Source organism: Aedes albopictus, chromosome 2, assembly GCF_035046485.1.
Source record: "Aedes albopictus strain Foshan chromosome 2, AalbF5, whole genome shotgun sequence".
Classification (NCBI taxonomy): domain Eukaryota; kingdom Metazoa; phylum Arthropoda; class Insecta; order Diptera; family Culicidae; genus Aedes; species Aedes albopictus.
Window position 1 is genome coordinate 450,053,476 of NC_085137.1, and position 13,679 is coordinate 450,067,154.

Sequence of the window (13,679 nt, forward strand, 5' to 3'; positions counted from 1 at the left end):
TTGGGATCAGTTTTGGAAACCTAGCTTCCTAAAACACTTCGGAGCAGTGGTTTTACATATCTATATTTTAGGTTTCACCGACGTTTTCGTAAATTTATTGCTACAGTTGCCCCCTAAAGACCTAACTTTTTCAGTTCTGAAGTACTCGTAAAATATTGCAATCGCAAAAAAAAACAGCAAAAATCTAAAAAAATACGAATTACATAACATTAACAAAAAAATAATATAAGATTTACATATTTAAAATCTTGCTTGTAGGGGGCCTACTAAGTTTGCCCCGGGCCCCCCGAAGCCTAAATCCGGCACTGAATAAGTAGGCTGATGGGAGATATAGCGTAGGTCAGTTAGTTATCGTTTCGTAGCCCGGTCGCACTCGATGTTCAGTATTAAATTTTTTGTCTTAAAACCTATGTTGTTCTTTCAAGTTTATAATTGAATTGGGTTTTTAAATTAAGAAAAATGTATTGATTTTTTGATTTTATACGAAAGAGCACCTTTTTCAGAACCACCATGATTTTTTTCAGATTTTTAGAACTTCATTTTGGTACCTAAAAACGCTTTCGAAGCGATTTTTCGAAATCACCTTTTGAGAGCTGGCTAACTGCTTGACAGTTCCGCTTAGTACAAAATGCGTCGAGGGGTGATTCGACAAATCGCTCCCATACAAACTTCAAACTGATTTTTAAATAGGTTCCCGGGCTCCAAAATTCATGAAAATTTGGATTTTGGCTCAGTTTTGCATGCAGATTCAGAATATGGAATTATCTCAACACCGCTAAAGATGCCAATTGCGTTTTAATGTAGCAAATATAGACTTTATTGTCATCAAAGTTTTACCTTTCTGTTTAACATACCCGAGTAGGTGAAAAAATCTGATGAATAGCATATTCAGTTATGATTGATTGAATTAATGAAGAGCAAAAACTGATCTTGGTTTGATTGATATAAGAGGAACAGAAATAATAGCAAAATCTAATATGGTAAACTACTCAATAATAGCTCGTTAAGATATTACAAGATCAAAACAATAGCAGACAAGATTTGACACTTTTTTCTAGAAAAAAAAATAGAAAAAATGTCAGCATCCAGCATCGAACATACGACCTTAGGATTCACAGGCGGCTCAACTGTGGCTTGCTGTTGTAAATAACATGGGAATAAGAGCATGCGGTTCTTCGTTTCCACAGCTCAGAAAGGGGCACATGGCATTTCACTAACATTGAGCCATCTGTATTAGTGTATGTGTTCCATTTCGTGCAGAAGAGCTAAACTTGTTCATATGTAGAAATATTCAGCTATTTCAACAAGAACAAAAACGGATATCATATCACTTTGAGTTATTCGTGCGATATTCATTAGGTTTTTGAATAACTCATCAAAATCACATTGAGCTATGACAGCAAAAAGTGTTCGATTTGAGATATGGTTTAGATATTCTCGTCTACCCGGGTAGGCTTGGACTATTGAACTGTTATGTACCAACTGCTGAATTTTTCATCTGAGATTTCTCCATCTTTTGAAAACAAACAACTCTTATTTTTTCGTATTGCAGTTGAATGTTACAGCTTTCAACCAAATGTACTTTTGATCAAATTTCATAGCTGGGATTTATTACCAGAATGTGAGAGGGTTTAGAATCAAGCTGGATGATCTCTGTTTGGCATGCTTCGACTGCGATTTCGACGTTATCATGATGACGGAGACAGGACTGGACGACAGCATACATTCCATGCAAGCTTTTGTACCCTCTTTCAACGTTTACCGTTGTGACCGAGGTACTTCAAACAGTGACGAACAATGCTTTGGCGGCGTCCTCATTGCTGTATTCGAATCGAACGCCACAGCAGCTCTGGCTTTGATTCCTGATGAGCAACGTCTACATACCACCGGATAAAAGCCGCGACGCCAATTTGCTTGAGGAGCACATCACAACACTTCTTGAAATTTGTGGCTACGCTTCCCTTGGCGACATCGTTCTCGTATGCGGAGATTATAATAACCACATATTGCATGGGCGAAAGATGATAGTGGAACCATACGATTTGTCAGTTCATCCCAATTGACTCCAGCGGGCACCTCGTTAGTCGACGGCACGGACTTTTTGAACTTGATTCAAATAAATACACAGCTAAACCATTTAAGTCGCACGCTAGATCTTGTTTTTGCCACCGTCGTTTGATCGAAAGAACATTTAGTCGAATATAAATGTAATTATACTTGATGATATTAAACATTAGAAAATGAAGTATTTCATTCAAGTTCATTCGTAACTGCTATTCATACTGTAACTTGCAGAGTAGCTGACTTCGTTGACAAACGCGGGTGCGTTGTGGATTCCCAAGTAACACTTTTTAGTCAAAGAGACTAGAAGAGGTTCTTAGAACCATCATAAAACCAAAATAAAAGGTATAAGATTTTATGACGGTTGTCAAAACCTCTACAAGAATAATTGGCTATCAAAATGTTACTTGGGTTGGCATCTAGCCGAAAGAAAGATGGTTTGTGAAATATGGAGTGTTCATGGTGTGGGTTCGGGTTCAGCTTGGCTTGTAGTTTGGCTGATTTGGAATACAGTTAAGATTTGAGTCATGACTGCGCCCCGATTAGCGTATCACATTCTTGTGTTGGGGTAACTGACAACTGATCGTAATGCTCTAGACACACGCAAGTCACCAGAAATACGTCGCGAAACACTTACATACATGTACTTGCACAAACGTTCTGTATGTAGTACCTGCGATCCGACGGTGGTCAGATGTTAATATCATATTGATATTGACAGTAATTTTCAGTTGGCTTTTGCCCCTACACTCAGTCATCGAGATACCACACCTAATGAACCCCCAACGAGGGAATCCGCACTGTATCCCAAACGAATTTTGGAATGATTCATGCTATTCCAAAGGGGTCATTGATGATAGTTGGATATGTGAAGTAACTGTTTTAGCGATCCCGGTGCGGAGCGGACCTGGTGTGATGATTAGAACACTTGACTATCACGCCGAGGACCTGGGATCGAATGCCACTCCCGACAAACTCGCAAAATGTGAGTTCTTCCTTCGGAAGGGAAGTAAAGCGTATGGGTGTGCCGGCTGACGAGAGACGAACCAGCCAAGGCCTGAAAGTACCTATGACAAAGATGAATCAATCAAACCGAATCAACGGTTGTAGTTGTCAAGGACTTAACTCCAGGACAGTTTAAATAACGCTGAATATCCCAAAAGTGTATAATAAATTTATATCAGTCTTTAGTAGTTTAGTTGATTATGCAACGTTATCCTGCATAACGGATAGGGAAGTGGATCCATCACGGCAGGGCTCCTATTTTGGACACTTTTATCCTATAACGCAGCCAATTTTGAACCAATTGACACAATTTTAGGAACGCGGTGAGATACGTAGAGTATCTAGCCGTGTACAAAATGTCAAGTTAATTGGTTTGGAATTCACTAAGTTACAGTAAAGAGTGCCCAAAATACCGGCCACTGCCCAAGTGGCTCGCTACCCTATGACTACTGTTACGAGTACAAGATCTTAGGTTCTAAACTCCAAGTGGGTTTAGATGGTCTGCAATATCCTAATGATGTCAATGAGTAGCTTCCGAGTTCCCAAGAGATTATTACGTAGTGTTACAAATTGTTGATACTTGAATGAACAAAGTTTTCTCCTGTAGAACTGATGTTCAGAAATACAGTTCCTCAAATCTACAAAAGCAACTTGGACCACCTAGAACACCGCAAGATATGAAAAGCTATTTCATATTCATACTTGAGGTAATTCAAACAAGTATGAATATAAGCCATATCCAGAACCAGTACTTAACTCTATTGGTGTATACATCATTATGTTTACCCAAACTTCATAGTGTTCAGGATGGTCTAGGATGTCAATGATGTATCAAGACCAGTTACTTATGTTTTTCTCCAATAGAGGAACAGGTTAACGATAACTTTTCCGAGACAGAATTCACTTTTATCGAGTAAGTGATTTTATACAGCTATTTTACATTTGGGGTCATGTACGACCCCTTCGATCTCAAAGGAGAGAAACGTTAAGAATAAATGAGAATTGTTTTTCGACTGTGGACCTGATATCACGTGATTTTTGGTCTGTTTCGGCTTGGTCGGATATAAAGGCTGGACTACCCGGCCGAAAGAGTCCAAAAATCACGTGTTAAGAATTATTTTTATTGAATTGAAAAAGTTATGAAAATTGGAGTAAAACTCGCATTATATTACTCCAAAATCAACTACATGCATCATTTTTTTATCCCAATATGTTTGGTTGAAACTCAAAGGTTTTTCTTTTAATTTTAATTTAATTTGCAGCTTAATGTTTAACAACTTTTGAAAATTAAAATTTACTTCAAGATATCCTTCAGTTACCATGGACGCACAGACAAACAGATGCATCATCACAAAAACATAATCGCCCAGTGCTTATCACACTGTGTTTCACAAACCGCCAAGATGGTGCGGGTAGTACCTAAGCATACATCAAGCTGGAGGAAAACTATGCGAGCGGTTTACGAACTAATGAGGATGTGATCTAAACTTTCAAAAAAAAAAAAGACAAATGTGAAGCGAGTAAAGTGAGATGTCTGTTTGTCTAACACAAAGGTTTCAAATACATTGAAGCCTTCAAAAACTATTAATCATTTTTCTCAAACAAAAAAGTGTTTCATTTCACACGGCCGCCACTGCCAAATCCGTATTGATTTCTACCCGGCCTGTCCTGTAGTAGTAACATGGCGTAATAAAAACAATCGATTGTTATATTTTGACGTAGGACTACGTCTCTCTTTTCTATACCGGGTGTCATTCTAAATTTTCAGAAATCGGCCGCGTTACGTTAAAAGTGGAGATTTTGAGCCTGAATAACTCAGCCATTTCTTGATGAAATTTCAAAATCTTGGCACCAATCGATTGCAAATCTTTACACCAATTATGTCCAATAATAACATTTACTGATTTTCAATAACAAACTATTGAAAAATTGGGAAAAGTGAACCCATGTTTATTCCAGCCAATCACGATCGAGCACATTTTCGATGCTCCCGTCGAATATAAAAGCTATTGCTTCTTCGCATCTTCCCTCATTTGTCTTTGTGGTCTCGAGGTGAACGCATCGAACGAGAGCTGCCCATTTCTTCGATTGCGTTTTCGCTGATTCTTCTTTTACGGCCGTGTCGGCTCGGCGTTAGTGGTTGTCGATAAAGGAGCTGCTGCGCATTCGCCTTATAACCGTCTAACGCGGCAGACCAAGGAAGGAATACTTTTCATCGATTGCTCGGCGGTGGTGGCAGAGGCAGCAGCAAAATCCACCAAAGAAAGATCCACCACAACGAATTTGTGCGAGTTGTGTCGCTTTTCCTCGGGGATCGGTCGGACCTTTCACGGATTGATTGACGGCGGCGCATTGCTGATAGCATCAGGAAGAGCATCCAGGTCAGCAAGCGGCGGGCCAATTCTCATTGGCGTCCAGCATTCAGCGCGAACAAAATCAATGCGCATTGGGTGGCATGACGAATTGATTTCAATTTCTTCCTAAAACCGCCCAAAATTCAAACGATTCTTTTCTGAACCATCGAAAACGCTTCCTAGAGAGTAAATTGGATAAATTTCCCGCATCGACCGAGAAAGTGTAGTGAAACCAAATAGTGAAAGATTGAATTCTTGGTGGTGGCTCAGCAGCAGTGAAGGCGATCACTAATCTCATCCACGGCAGCAAGCGGCGGGCGAATTTTCGACGGCGTTCAGCATTCAACACGGGGAAATCTAACACGCATTGCGTGGCATGATAAATTCATGTCAATTTTCTGTATGAAATCGTCCAATATTCAAACGGTTCTTTTCAGGGCCATAGAAAATTATTCCTGAAGAGTTGTGAATCAGATAATTATTTCATTCCATCGCTCGGTAGAAGTGTGGTGCAACCGAAAAGTGAAAAATTGTATGCTTGGTGGCCCCGCAACAATAATGATGCCGGCCACTAATGATTCCACCAGGAATTTAGCAACGCTTTATCCTATCCAGACCATTTTCCGTGAAACATTGTTTAATTTAACCATTTTTCGAATTGAAATGATCTAAATCTTCCAATATTTTGGTTACTTTATTCGTTAAATGAAAGTTTTCTCATTTCTCGGTTGATTGATCGTTTGAAGTGTACGGAGCATACGGGGCGGGACATGCAATCGAAATAAACTGGCAAGCCAGCCGAATGGGAGGAGCTTCATCTGCCAATCTAGGGGCATAAAAGCTGTTCTCTGATTTCTTTCGTCATTTTCATTGGATCAGTCAGGGAGGGTGGAGGTGGATCACGTCCACGGCTGCGCAGCAGCACGTCAACTGCGACGAGTGATAGCACCAGGAATCTCATCCACTGATCACGGCTGCGGTGGGCCCGGCAATGGAAGTTACCTCCACCCACAGTTGGGTAGCTGCGCACCAACCCAGCGACGACTCTCGACTATCTATCTGATAGAACCAGGAATCTCATTCAGGGCAGCAGGCGGCGGCAGTTTTCGATGGCTTCCTGCATTCAGTGCGGATAATTTTCAATTGTCTTTCTAAAATCAACCGTTATTTGAACGGATCTTTTCAGGACCAGAGAAAATTATTCCTTAAGAGTTATGAATCGGATAATTTTCGGATATATTCCAACGATCGGTAAAAATGTAGTGCATTCGAAAAGTGAATGGTTGAATGCTTGGTGGCTCAGTAACAGTAAAATCGATCACTAATCTTTCCACACGAAATTTAGCAACGCATTATCTTATTCGGACAATTGTACCTGAAACATTGTTTCATTCTAATATTTATCGAACTAAAATGATCTTAACTATTCAGTACTTTGATTAGTTTATCCGTTCGATTAGAAATTGTCTCAAAGAACAGTTGACTAGTCGTTTGAAGCGTCTGACACAATGTGGGCGGGTCTTCTTCTTCTTCTTCTTGGCGTAACGTCCTCACTGGGACAAAGCCTGCTTCTCAGCTTAGTGTTCTATGAGCACTTCCACAGTTATTAACTGAGAGCTTCCTCTGCCAATGACCATTTTGCATACGTATATCGTGTGGCAGGCACGAAGATACTTTATGCCCATGGAAGTCAAGGAAATTGCCTTTACGAAAAGATCCTGGACCGACCGGGAATCGAACCCGTCACCCTCAGCATGGTCATGCTGAATACCCGTGCGTTTACCGCCTCGGCTATATGGGCCCACATGTGGGCGGGTCATGCAAACGGAATAAACTGGAAAGCCTGCCGAATGGGAGGAGCTTCATATGCTAATCTAGGGGCATAAAAGCAGTTTCCTCCGTTATTTTTCGTCATTTTCCTTGGATCAGCCAAGGAGATGGGAGATGTCACCTCCCAGCTAGGCAGCAGCACACAAACTCAGCGATGACTCTCGGCTATCGTGGTGGCAGCACCAGGAATCTCATCCACGACAGCAAACGGCCGCATTCAGTATGGGTAAAATCGCATTGCGTGATGAATTCATGCAATTGTTTTGCCAAAATCTTCCGTTTTATAAACGGTCTTTTCCAGGATCAGCGAAAATGATTCCTCAAGAATTATTATTCGGATAATTAAAAGCGACAGACTGAAAGCTTGGTAGTTCAGCAATAGTGAAGTGGCTACTAATATGTTCTTCCTAGATGAAAACAACGTATTGTCGAAAGAGTTTCACGTTAAACTTTCGTTGAAAAGATCTATCTAACGCTGTTCAATTTTCTAATAATTTTATCCGCTCGATGAAAATTCTCTCGTAGAACAGTAATTTAACCATTTCTCTTCAAAACAAAATAACTCTTGAACTAGTCAACATCTTTCCAAGTAACCGAACCAGCTGAATAACAGCTTCTTGAGCTAAAGTTAGCTTAAGAGTGATTTTTTTTACTCTTATACAGCAAAAATATGTTTTGGGTTATGAATGCGTTTAGCGAAAGCGATCACACAACAACTTGACTAACATATCAGTCCACCATTTGTATTATTATAACAACAAACATTGTATTATGGAAATATAAAAGTTGGAACCTCGTTCCAGCCTTTGTCCTACGTCAACATTGCGGTTATGTCTCAGACATTACCCACTCCTAGTTTTTTTCGCTCATGACGATTTTGCTTTTATTATATTTACTCTTCAGTCATGCCAAGCCGTGCCATTCTCTGTGATTTGCCTATGGGATGAATCCACACGCCATTTGTGCACTATCAGTTACAAAGTTGATAGCCTACGTCGTCGGTTGTTCTGGAATCTATTTCTACCCGATTGGCGATGTGTTTCGTCGTTGCCTTCTCTCCTCCCGTGTTCTATGCCTGCGCCGGCCCGGCCGCTGCTAGCTGTTACCCAAGTTCGAGGTAGAAGAGAACGCTGCCTGCGGTCACGTCGTTCAGAAACTTCGTACCTTCGGGAGGATACAGTCGATCGTTATAGTAGTTTAGTTCGCTTGTAGAAACGGCTATTCTAATCCTTGCTCATCTTTCTTGGAAGTGAGTGACCGTAACGGTTTGCGCGCAATTTCTACCTGCTGTGTTGGAAAGTTCCTAAAAAGCCGGGTCAGTGTTTTGCGGTGGTCGTTTGGGAAAGTGATGCACATTGTTCTACCCGTGGAATTCGAGTCGATCTATTTGGACCCGTTCTGAGCCCGCGGAGGTGTGATTGGCTTCGGAAGATACCTACGCTGCTCGTGGAGGGAAACTCTCCATATTTATTTTTGGGACCCCGGTGCAAACAAAAGCCGTCAAAATTCCGCTGTACAGGGATCATTCGTTGTACCTCTACAAGCTCGTCTACAGAGCCAACAGAAAGAGGCGCGCCAAAGCGATGCATACCATTGCCTACAATACCAAGTGAGTATTCAGTTTAGAAGCGGATGTTGGCGGTGTAGTTTTGGCATAGTTTGGGTTAGAAGTGCGTGAAAGTAACAGACAGTGAATTGTTTCCAGAAGAAACTCTGCAAACATAAAGTAATTATGGATAGTACTAATCAAGTACATTATAGTGACTGTGCAGATTTGATGGAATTTTCGCTTGTTAAAGAGTGTTGGGGAAAAAGGTTGGCATATTTTGTGTTTGAAGTGATATTGTAAGCTACAGGAATTTGAAGCTCAGTTGGACTATGTATAAATGGTGTATTTTTGATCAGTGCTAAAAACGTCATTTTGACTTATCTAGATTTAATCACCTAAAGCTCATTTCAGAAGCTGAATCTAAGACAAACTAAGACTGCTAGACCATTTTTAGAAGAAAGTCACGGAGTCTATGTCTTCGACTATCCTCTAAAGATGCCAATTGCTAGGGTATGTGTGCCATCAGTAATCTCATGCTCCCAAATTCATCCTATTCAAGAACAAACGACTGGGCGCCGATTGATTCCATTCTTTTTGTTTTCATGCGTGCTCACTTCTAACAAAAAAAAAAAAATAAAAAATAAGAAACAAAACAAACAACGCTTCAACCCTTTGTTTTTCGTAGGATAAAAATGGGAGCCACATGCCTAATAAGGGAACCAATACCCTATTCATGATATTTACTTAAAATTTTAGAGATAAAGTGTTGTTTTTTGTGATTTTCATGTAGAACTGGTCTAGCCGCACAAGTTCGTCATACATTATATATTCAGATTCAGCTTCTGAAATGAACTGTAGTTGATTGAATCTAGATAAATCAAAATGACATTTTTAGCACTGTTCTAGATCTCTTTATTTGTTTTGAATTGTTTATTATTCACTATCTAGAATCCTGAATCCATAATAAATGCTACTGTATTATGTATGCTTTTTATTCGTATGACCCTACTGTCTTACTATATTAGTTGTGCTAATCGCTAATGGATACTTGGGGTGAAATGAACACCCCTTTTTAACTCAAACCATTGAATTTGAAGCAAACAATGAATGAACTGCAGAGCTGTTTTAAGGCCGCACGGGACGACATGTGATTTTTTTCTCTATCTTCCTTCTATTTCTAAACGATTTGCCTTGCAATTTTGAAGATGCAAACATCAATTTCCACTGCACTGGCGTAGCTGAAACTTCAGTCGATTGTGCACCGCAAATTTCTAGACAATAATATGATATAGAAGTTGAGATTTGCGCGCCGCTGTTCAAAAATTTCCACGCCGATGTGAAAACGGCAAAGTATTTTTTTTCTCGTCAGATCATCACGAACAACTGTCATTTATGTCAGCTTTACTTGTAGAACAATCATTACACAGCGCAACATTTTTTTGTCTCAAGAGCAAACTTATGTGTCTCCGAAGGATTTTGGGCCGCTGAATCCGAATACGGGCTCAGATTTGCTCTAACACGTCACAATTTTGAGCTATACCTCAATTTATAGGGCAAAATATGCGATTTTGGGCATTTTTGACTGCAAGCCATTAAGCAACGAAATATTTTTTTAAGCAATCAAAAGGTTAATTGGTCAATTAACATCTAAATTAACGACTCATGCAAAATATTTCGTTTTACCTATTCAAATTTGATTGATTTAAGGACAAGGTATTTGGAGTACATAGCTCAAAATTTCTAGAGCACCGTTTTTTAGAACCGTTGAACGGATTTGTATGAAAATGCATCACGCTAATTGTTCAGTGGTTGTCAATAGCGTGATGCATTTTGATCCAAATCCGTTCAACGGTTCTAAAAAACGGTGCTCTAGAAATTTTGAGCAATGTACTCCAAATACCTTGTCCTTAAGCATTTTATGTTATTATGAAAACTTGTATGCAACTTTTGGAGGATGACTTGTATGGGGAATATCGTACCTAACATAAATCGCTTAAAACTATCAAATTCGATTTGGAAAAACGAAATATTTTGCATGAGTCGTTAATTTAGATGTTAATTGACCAATTAACCTTTTGATTGCTTTAAAAAAATATTTCCTTGCTTAATGGCTTGCAGTCAAAAAAGCCCAAAATCGCATATTTTGCCCTATAAATTGAGGTATAGCTCAAAATTGTGACGTGTTAGAGCAAATCTGAGCCCGGATTCGGATTCAGCGGCCCAAAATCCTTCGGAGACACATAAGTTTGCTCTTGAGACAGACAAAAAGTTATTTTTTGTTACGCTGTGTTATTACGGCTATTTGGTGCAGTTGTTTCAGTTTTTTATTCCTGACGAGATCTTTTATGAATTATTTGCGAAAGCCAAAGATTGGTAAGGATAACATCTGCCTAGGTTTTTGCATACTATCTGGTGATGATGAATCACTTTCATTATCATTATATATTATTTTTAAAGACACGGACACCCCCAACAAACAATATTGATGAACAATAGATAAGCAAACCTCACTTGAGGAAAATTTCAATAAATCTAGTAAAATAAGCTGTTATTCAGCCATCATTAATAGTTGGGCCGTCTTCAGCCAGAGGCTGTGCAGACTGAACGAAACTTAACACTAGACAACGGACACGACACGCATTATGAGCACCAGTGGATACGAGGAAGAAACATTACTTACGAAAAGTTTCATCACTCGGAGTGGGAATCGAATCCTCACCCCACGGTTATACACTTGGTGAAGCGCGGTCACGAGGATCCACCATTTTCAGGATAATCGCCGACTTTATAACGGGTTATTAAAACTCTTGACAGTCTTTCTATGCGGTTTACCTCTATTTTTACATAGTATTGCGACATATATTGTAAGATTTTTGATGAATTACTAATAAGATTATTAAAGGATTCTTGGTCAGATCGTTGCACTATTCGTATGACATTGATGGAGGATTTAAATCAAAATTATTTAAAGCTCCTTTAGAATTCCCTTGGCAGATTTTCGATGCCTAAGTCTCCAGTTAGTTTTCTTCTTCTTCTTACTTCTGGCCAGACGAAGACGTGATCAGATATTTTTGTCTCAGAAATACCGATGGCATCGACTAGGGTTGAACCTGAACCGACTGGGGTGAGAGGCAACCACGCTTACCACTACACCAACGACGCCGCTAAAAAAGCGTCGTTCTCCAGTTAGCCTGAGGGCATATTTGAGACGGTGTTTTCGCCCTTGGCAGTCTTCAAATGTTTGCAAATACTTTTATTGCATTTTAACCCGACGGTCATCACTTCATGACTCCGTATATTGAACGTTCCAGAGATCTAACAAGAAAATGTGCACCTTATCGTTTAAAAAGATTAAATAAATAGCCGAAACCGTCGGAATAAAAATGCAATAACTGTTTTTGCAAACGTTTGGAGACTGCCAAGTCCAAAAACACCCTCTCTGCCGGTTGAATCGCTAACAGTCGCAACGAACACCAGATATTTTTCAAGTGGCAAGTAATTTCCTCGACTATTTTGGGATAGTGTTTCACTGTGCTTGCACACATGATCGAAATTTATGTTATTGCAGTTTACGAGTGCCTTTGAACTATACTAAATAAATGAATTATTCAAATAATTAGTTTTGAGGTGCTCAGAAAACATCCAGATTAATAGGCAAATCGGTAAACACTGCCATTTTTGTGAGCAGATTTTCGAGATTTTTGAGATTTTTGTTGGATTAGCGAAATCAAGCTGCTTGGATCAGGCAACATTAGAATTGGCTTATCCAGAAACATCTAGGAAATTCTACTGAAATTTTATTTGCGAATTTGACGAAATGAAGAAATTCTGTCGGGCATCTTAGACAGTGCTGCTATGGCAAAATTCGAGCTGGTTACTCAAGGTTTCCAAAGTTCAGCGCCCCTACATTGGTGAGTGGTGACTGGTGAGCCTCCAAGAAAATTACTTCACTATTGCGCCGAATTAAAAATTATTCCAAGAAAACCCTTCCACGCATTATAGTTTTACGGTTTTCTTTTGTTATTATCGTGGAAGGGACAGTTTTGCAAGTATTCCTTTTATTAGTTTTTCCGGGATTCGTATTAAAATCATCCAAATCCAGAGAGAAATTTCTGAACCAATCACTACAGGAACTCCTGGAACAATCCATGAAAGAACTTCAGGAGCAATCCCTGAAAGAACTCCGGGAGTAATCCCTAGAGGAATTTCTGAAGGTACGCCTGGAGTAGATCCTGTAGGAATCCCTTGAGGATTTTCTGAAAGTATAGCTGGATGAATCCCCAGATGAATTTCTGGAGGAATCTCTAGAGCAAATATGGGAGGCATCTTTGGAGAAATTTCTGAAAAAATCGCTTGAAGAATTCCGGGAGCAATTGCTAGACAAATTTTTGGAGGAATTTCTAGAAGAATTCTTAGAGAAATCTCTGGTGGAACTCCTGGAGAAATCCCTGAGGCATTTCCTAGAGGAATCTCTGGAGGAAACCCTGGAGGAACTTCTGGTCAAATTCCTGGAGGAGTCCCTAGAAAAATTCCTGGCGGAATCCCTGGAGAAATCTCTGGACGAATTTCTTGAAGAATGCTTGGACAAATCCCTGAAAATGTTTCTAAAAGAATAATTGGAATCGTCTAGCACGGAATCCTGCTTGCTGCCGTCGGAGAGTTGCGTCAATCTTCTCCTGTATCCGTTTAAGGATCACTTTGCAGAGAACTTTGAGAATGATGCACATCAATTCAATATTATATCCGTCTATTATCGCGTACAGTCAGGTCACCCATTTTGGGTATCTTTTCTAAGACGCCTTCCATTCAGCCGGCCGAAAATATCCATATGTTGCAGAATAATTGATGCAGTAGTTGTGCGGATACTATGGGGTCAGCTT

General features: G+C 39.8%; 2 protein-coding genes across 5 annotated transcripts in view; both read left to right on the forward strand.

Moving 5' to 3' along the window:
- The window catches only part of LOC134288589 (uncharacterized protein DDB_G0283357-like), a 498,750-nt gene that overhangs the window by 460,312 nt on the left and 24,759 nt on the right, over nt 1-13,679 (forward strand). The window lies entirely within an intron of this gene.
- Nucleotides 1-13,679, forward strand: part of LOC115265347 (leucine-rich melanocyte differentiation-associated protein) — a 44,151-nt gene that overhangs the window by 5,096 nt on the left and 25,376 nt on the right. The window contains exon 1 of one of the 4 annotated variants that reach the window (XM_029870033.2): nt 8,226-8,859. The exons of 1 other annotated variant lie outside the window; for it this stretch is intronic. In XM_029870033.2, the coding sequence (XP_029725893.1) occupies nt 8,834-8,859 (26 nt within the window). In that variant the 5' untranslated portion in view covers nt 8,226-8,833. Of the gene's footprint in view, nt 1-8,225; nt 9,066-13,679 lie in introns of those variants that run through there. 2 more of the 4 variants (XM_029870035.2, XM_029870032.2) reach the window with 2 other exon arrangements.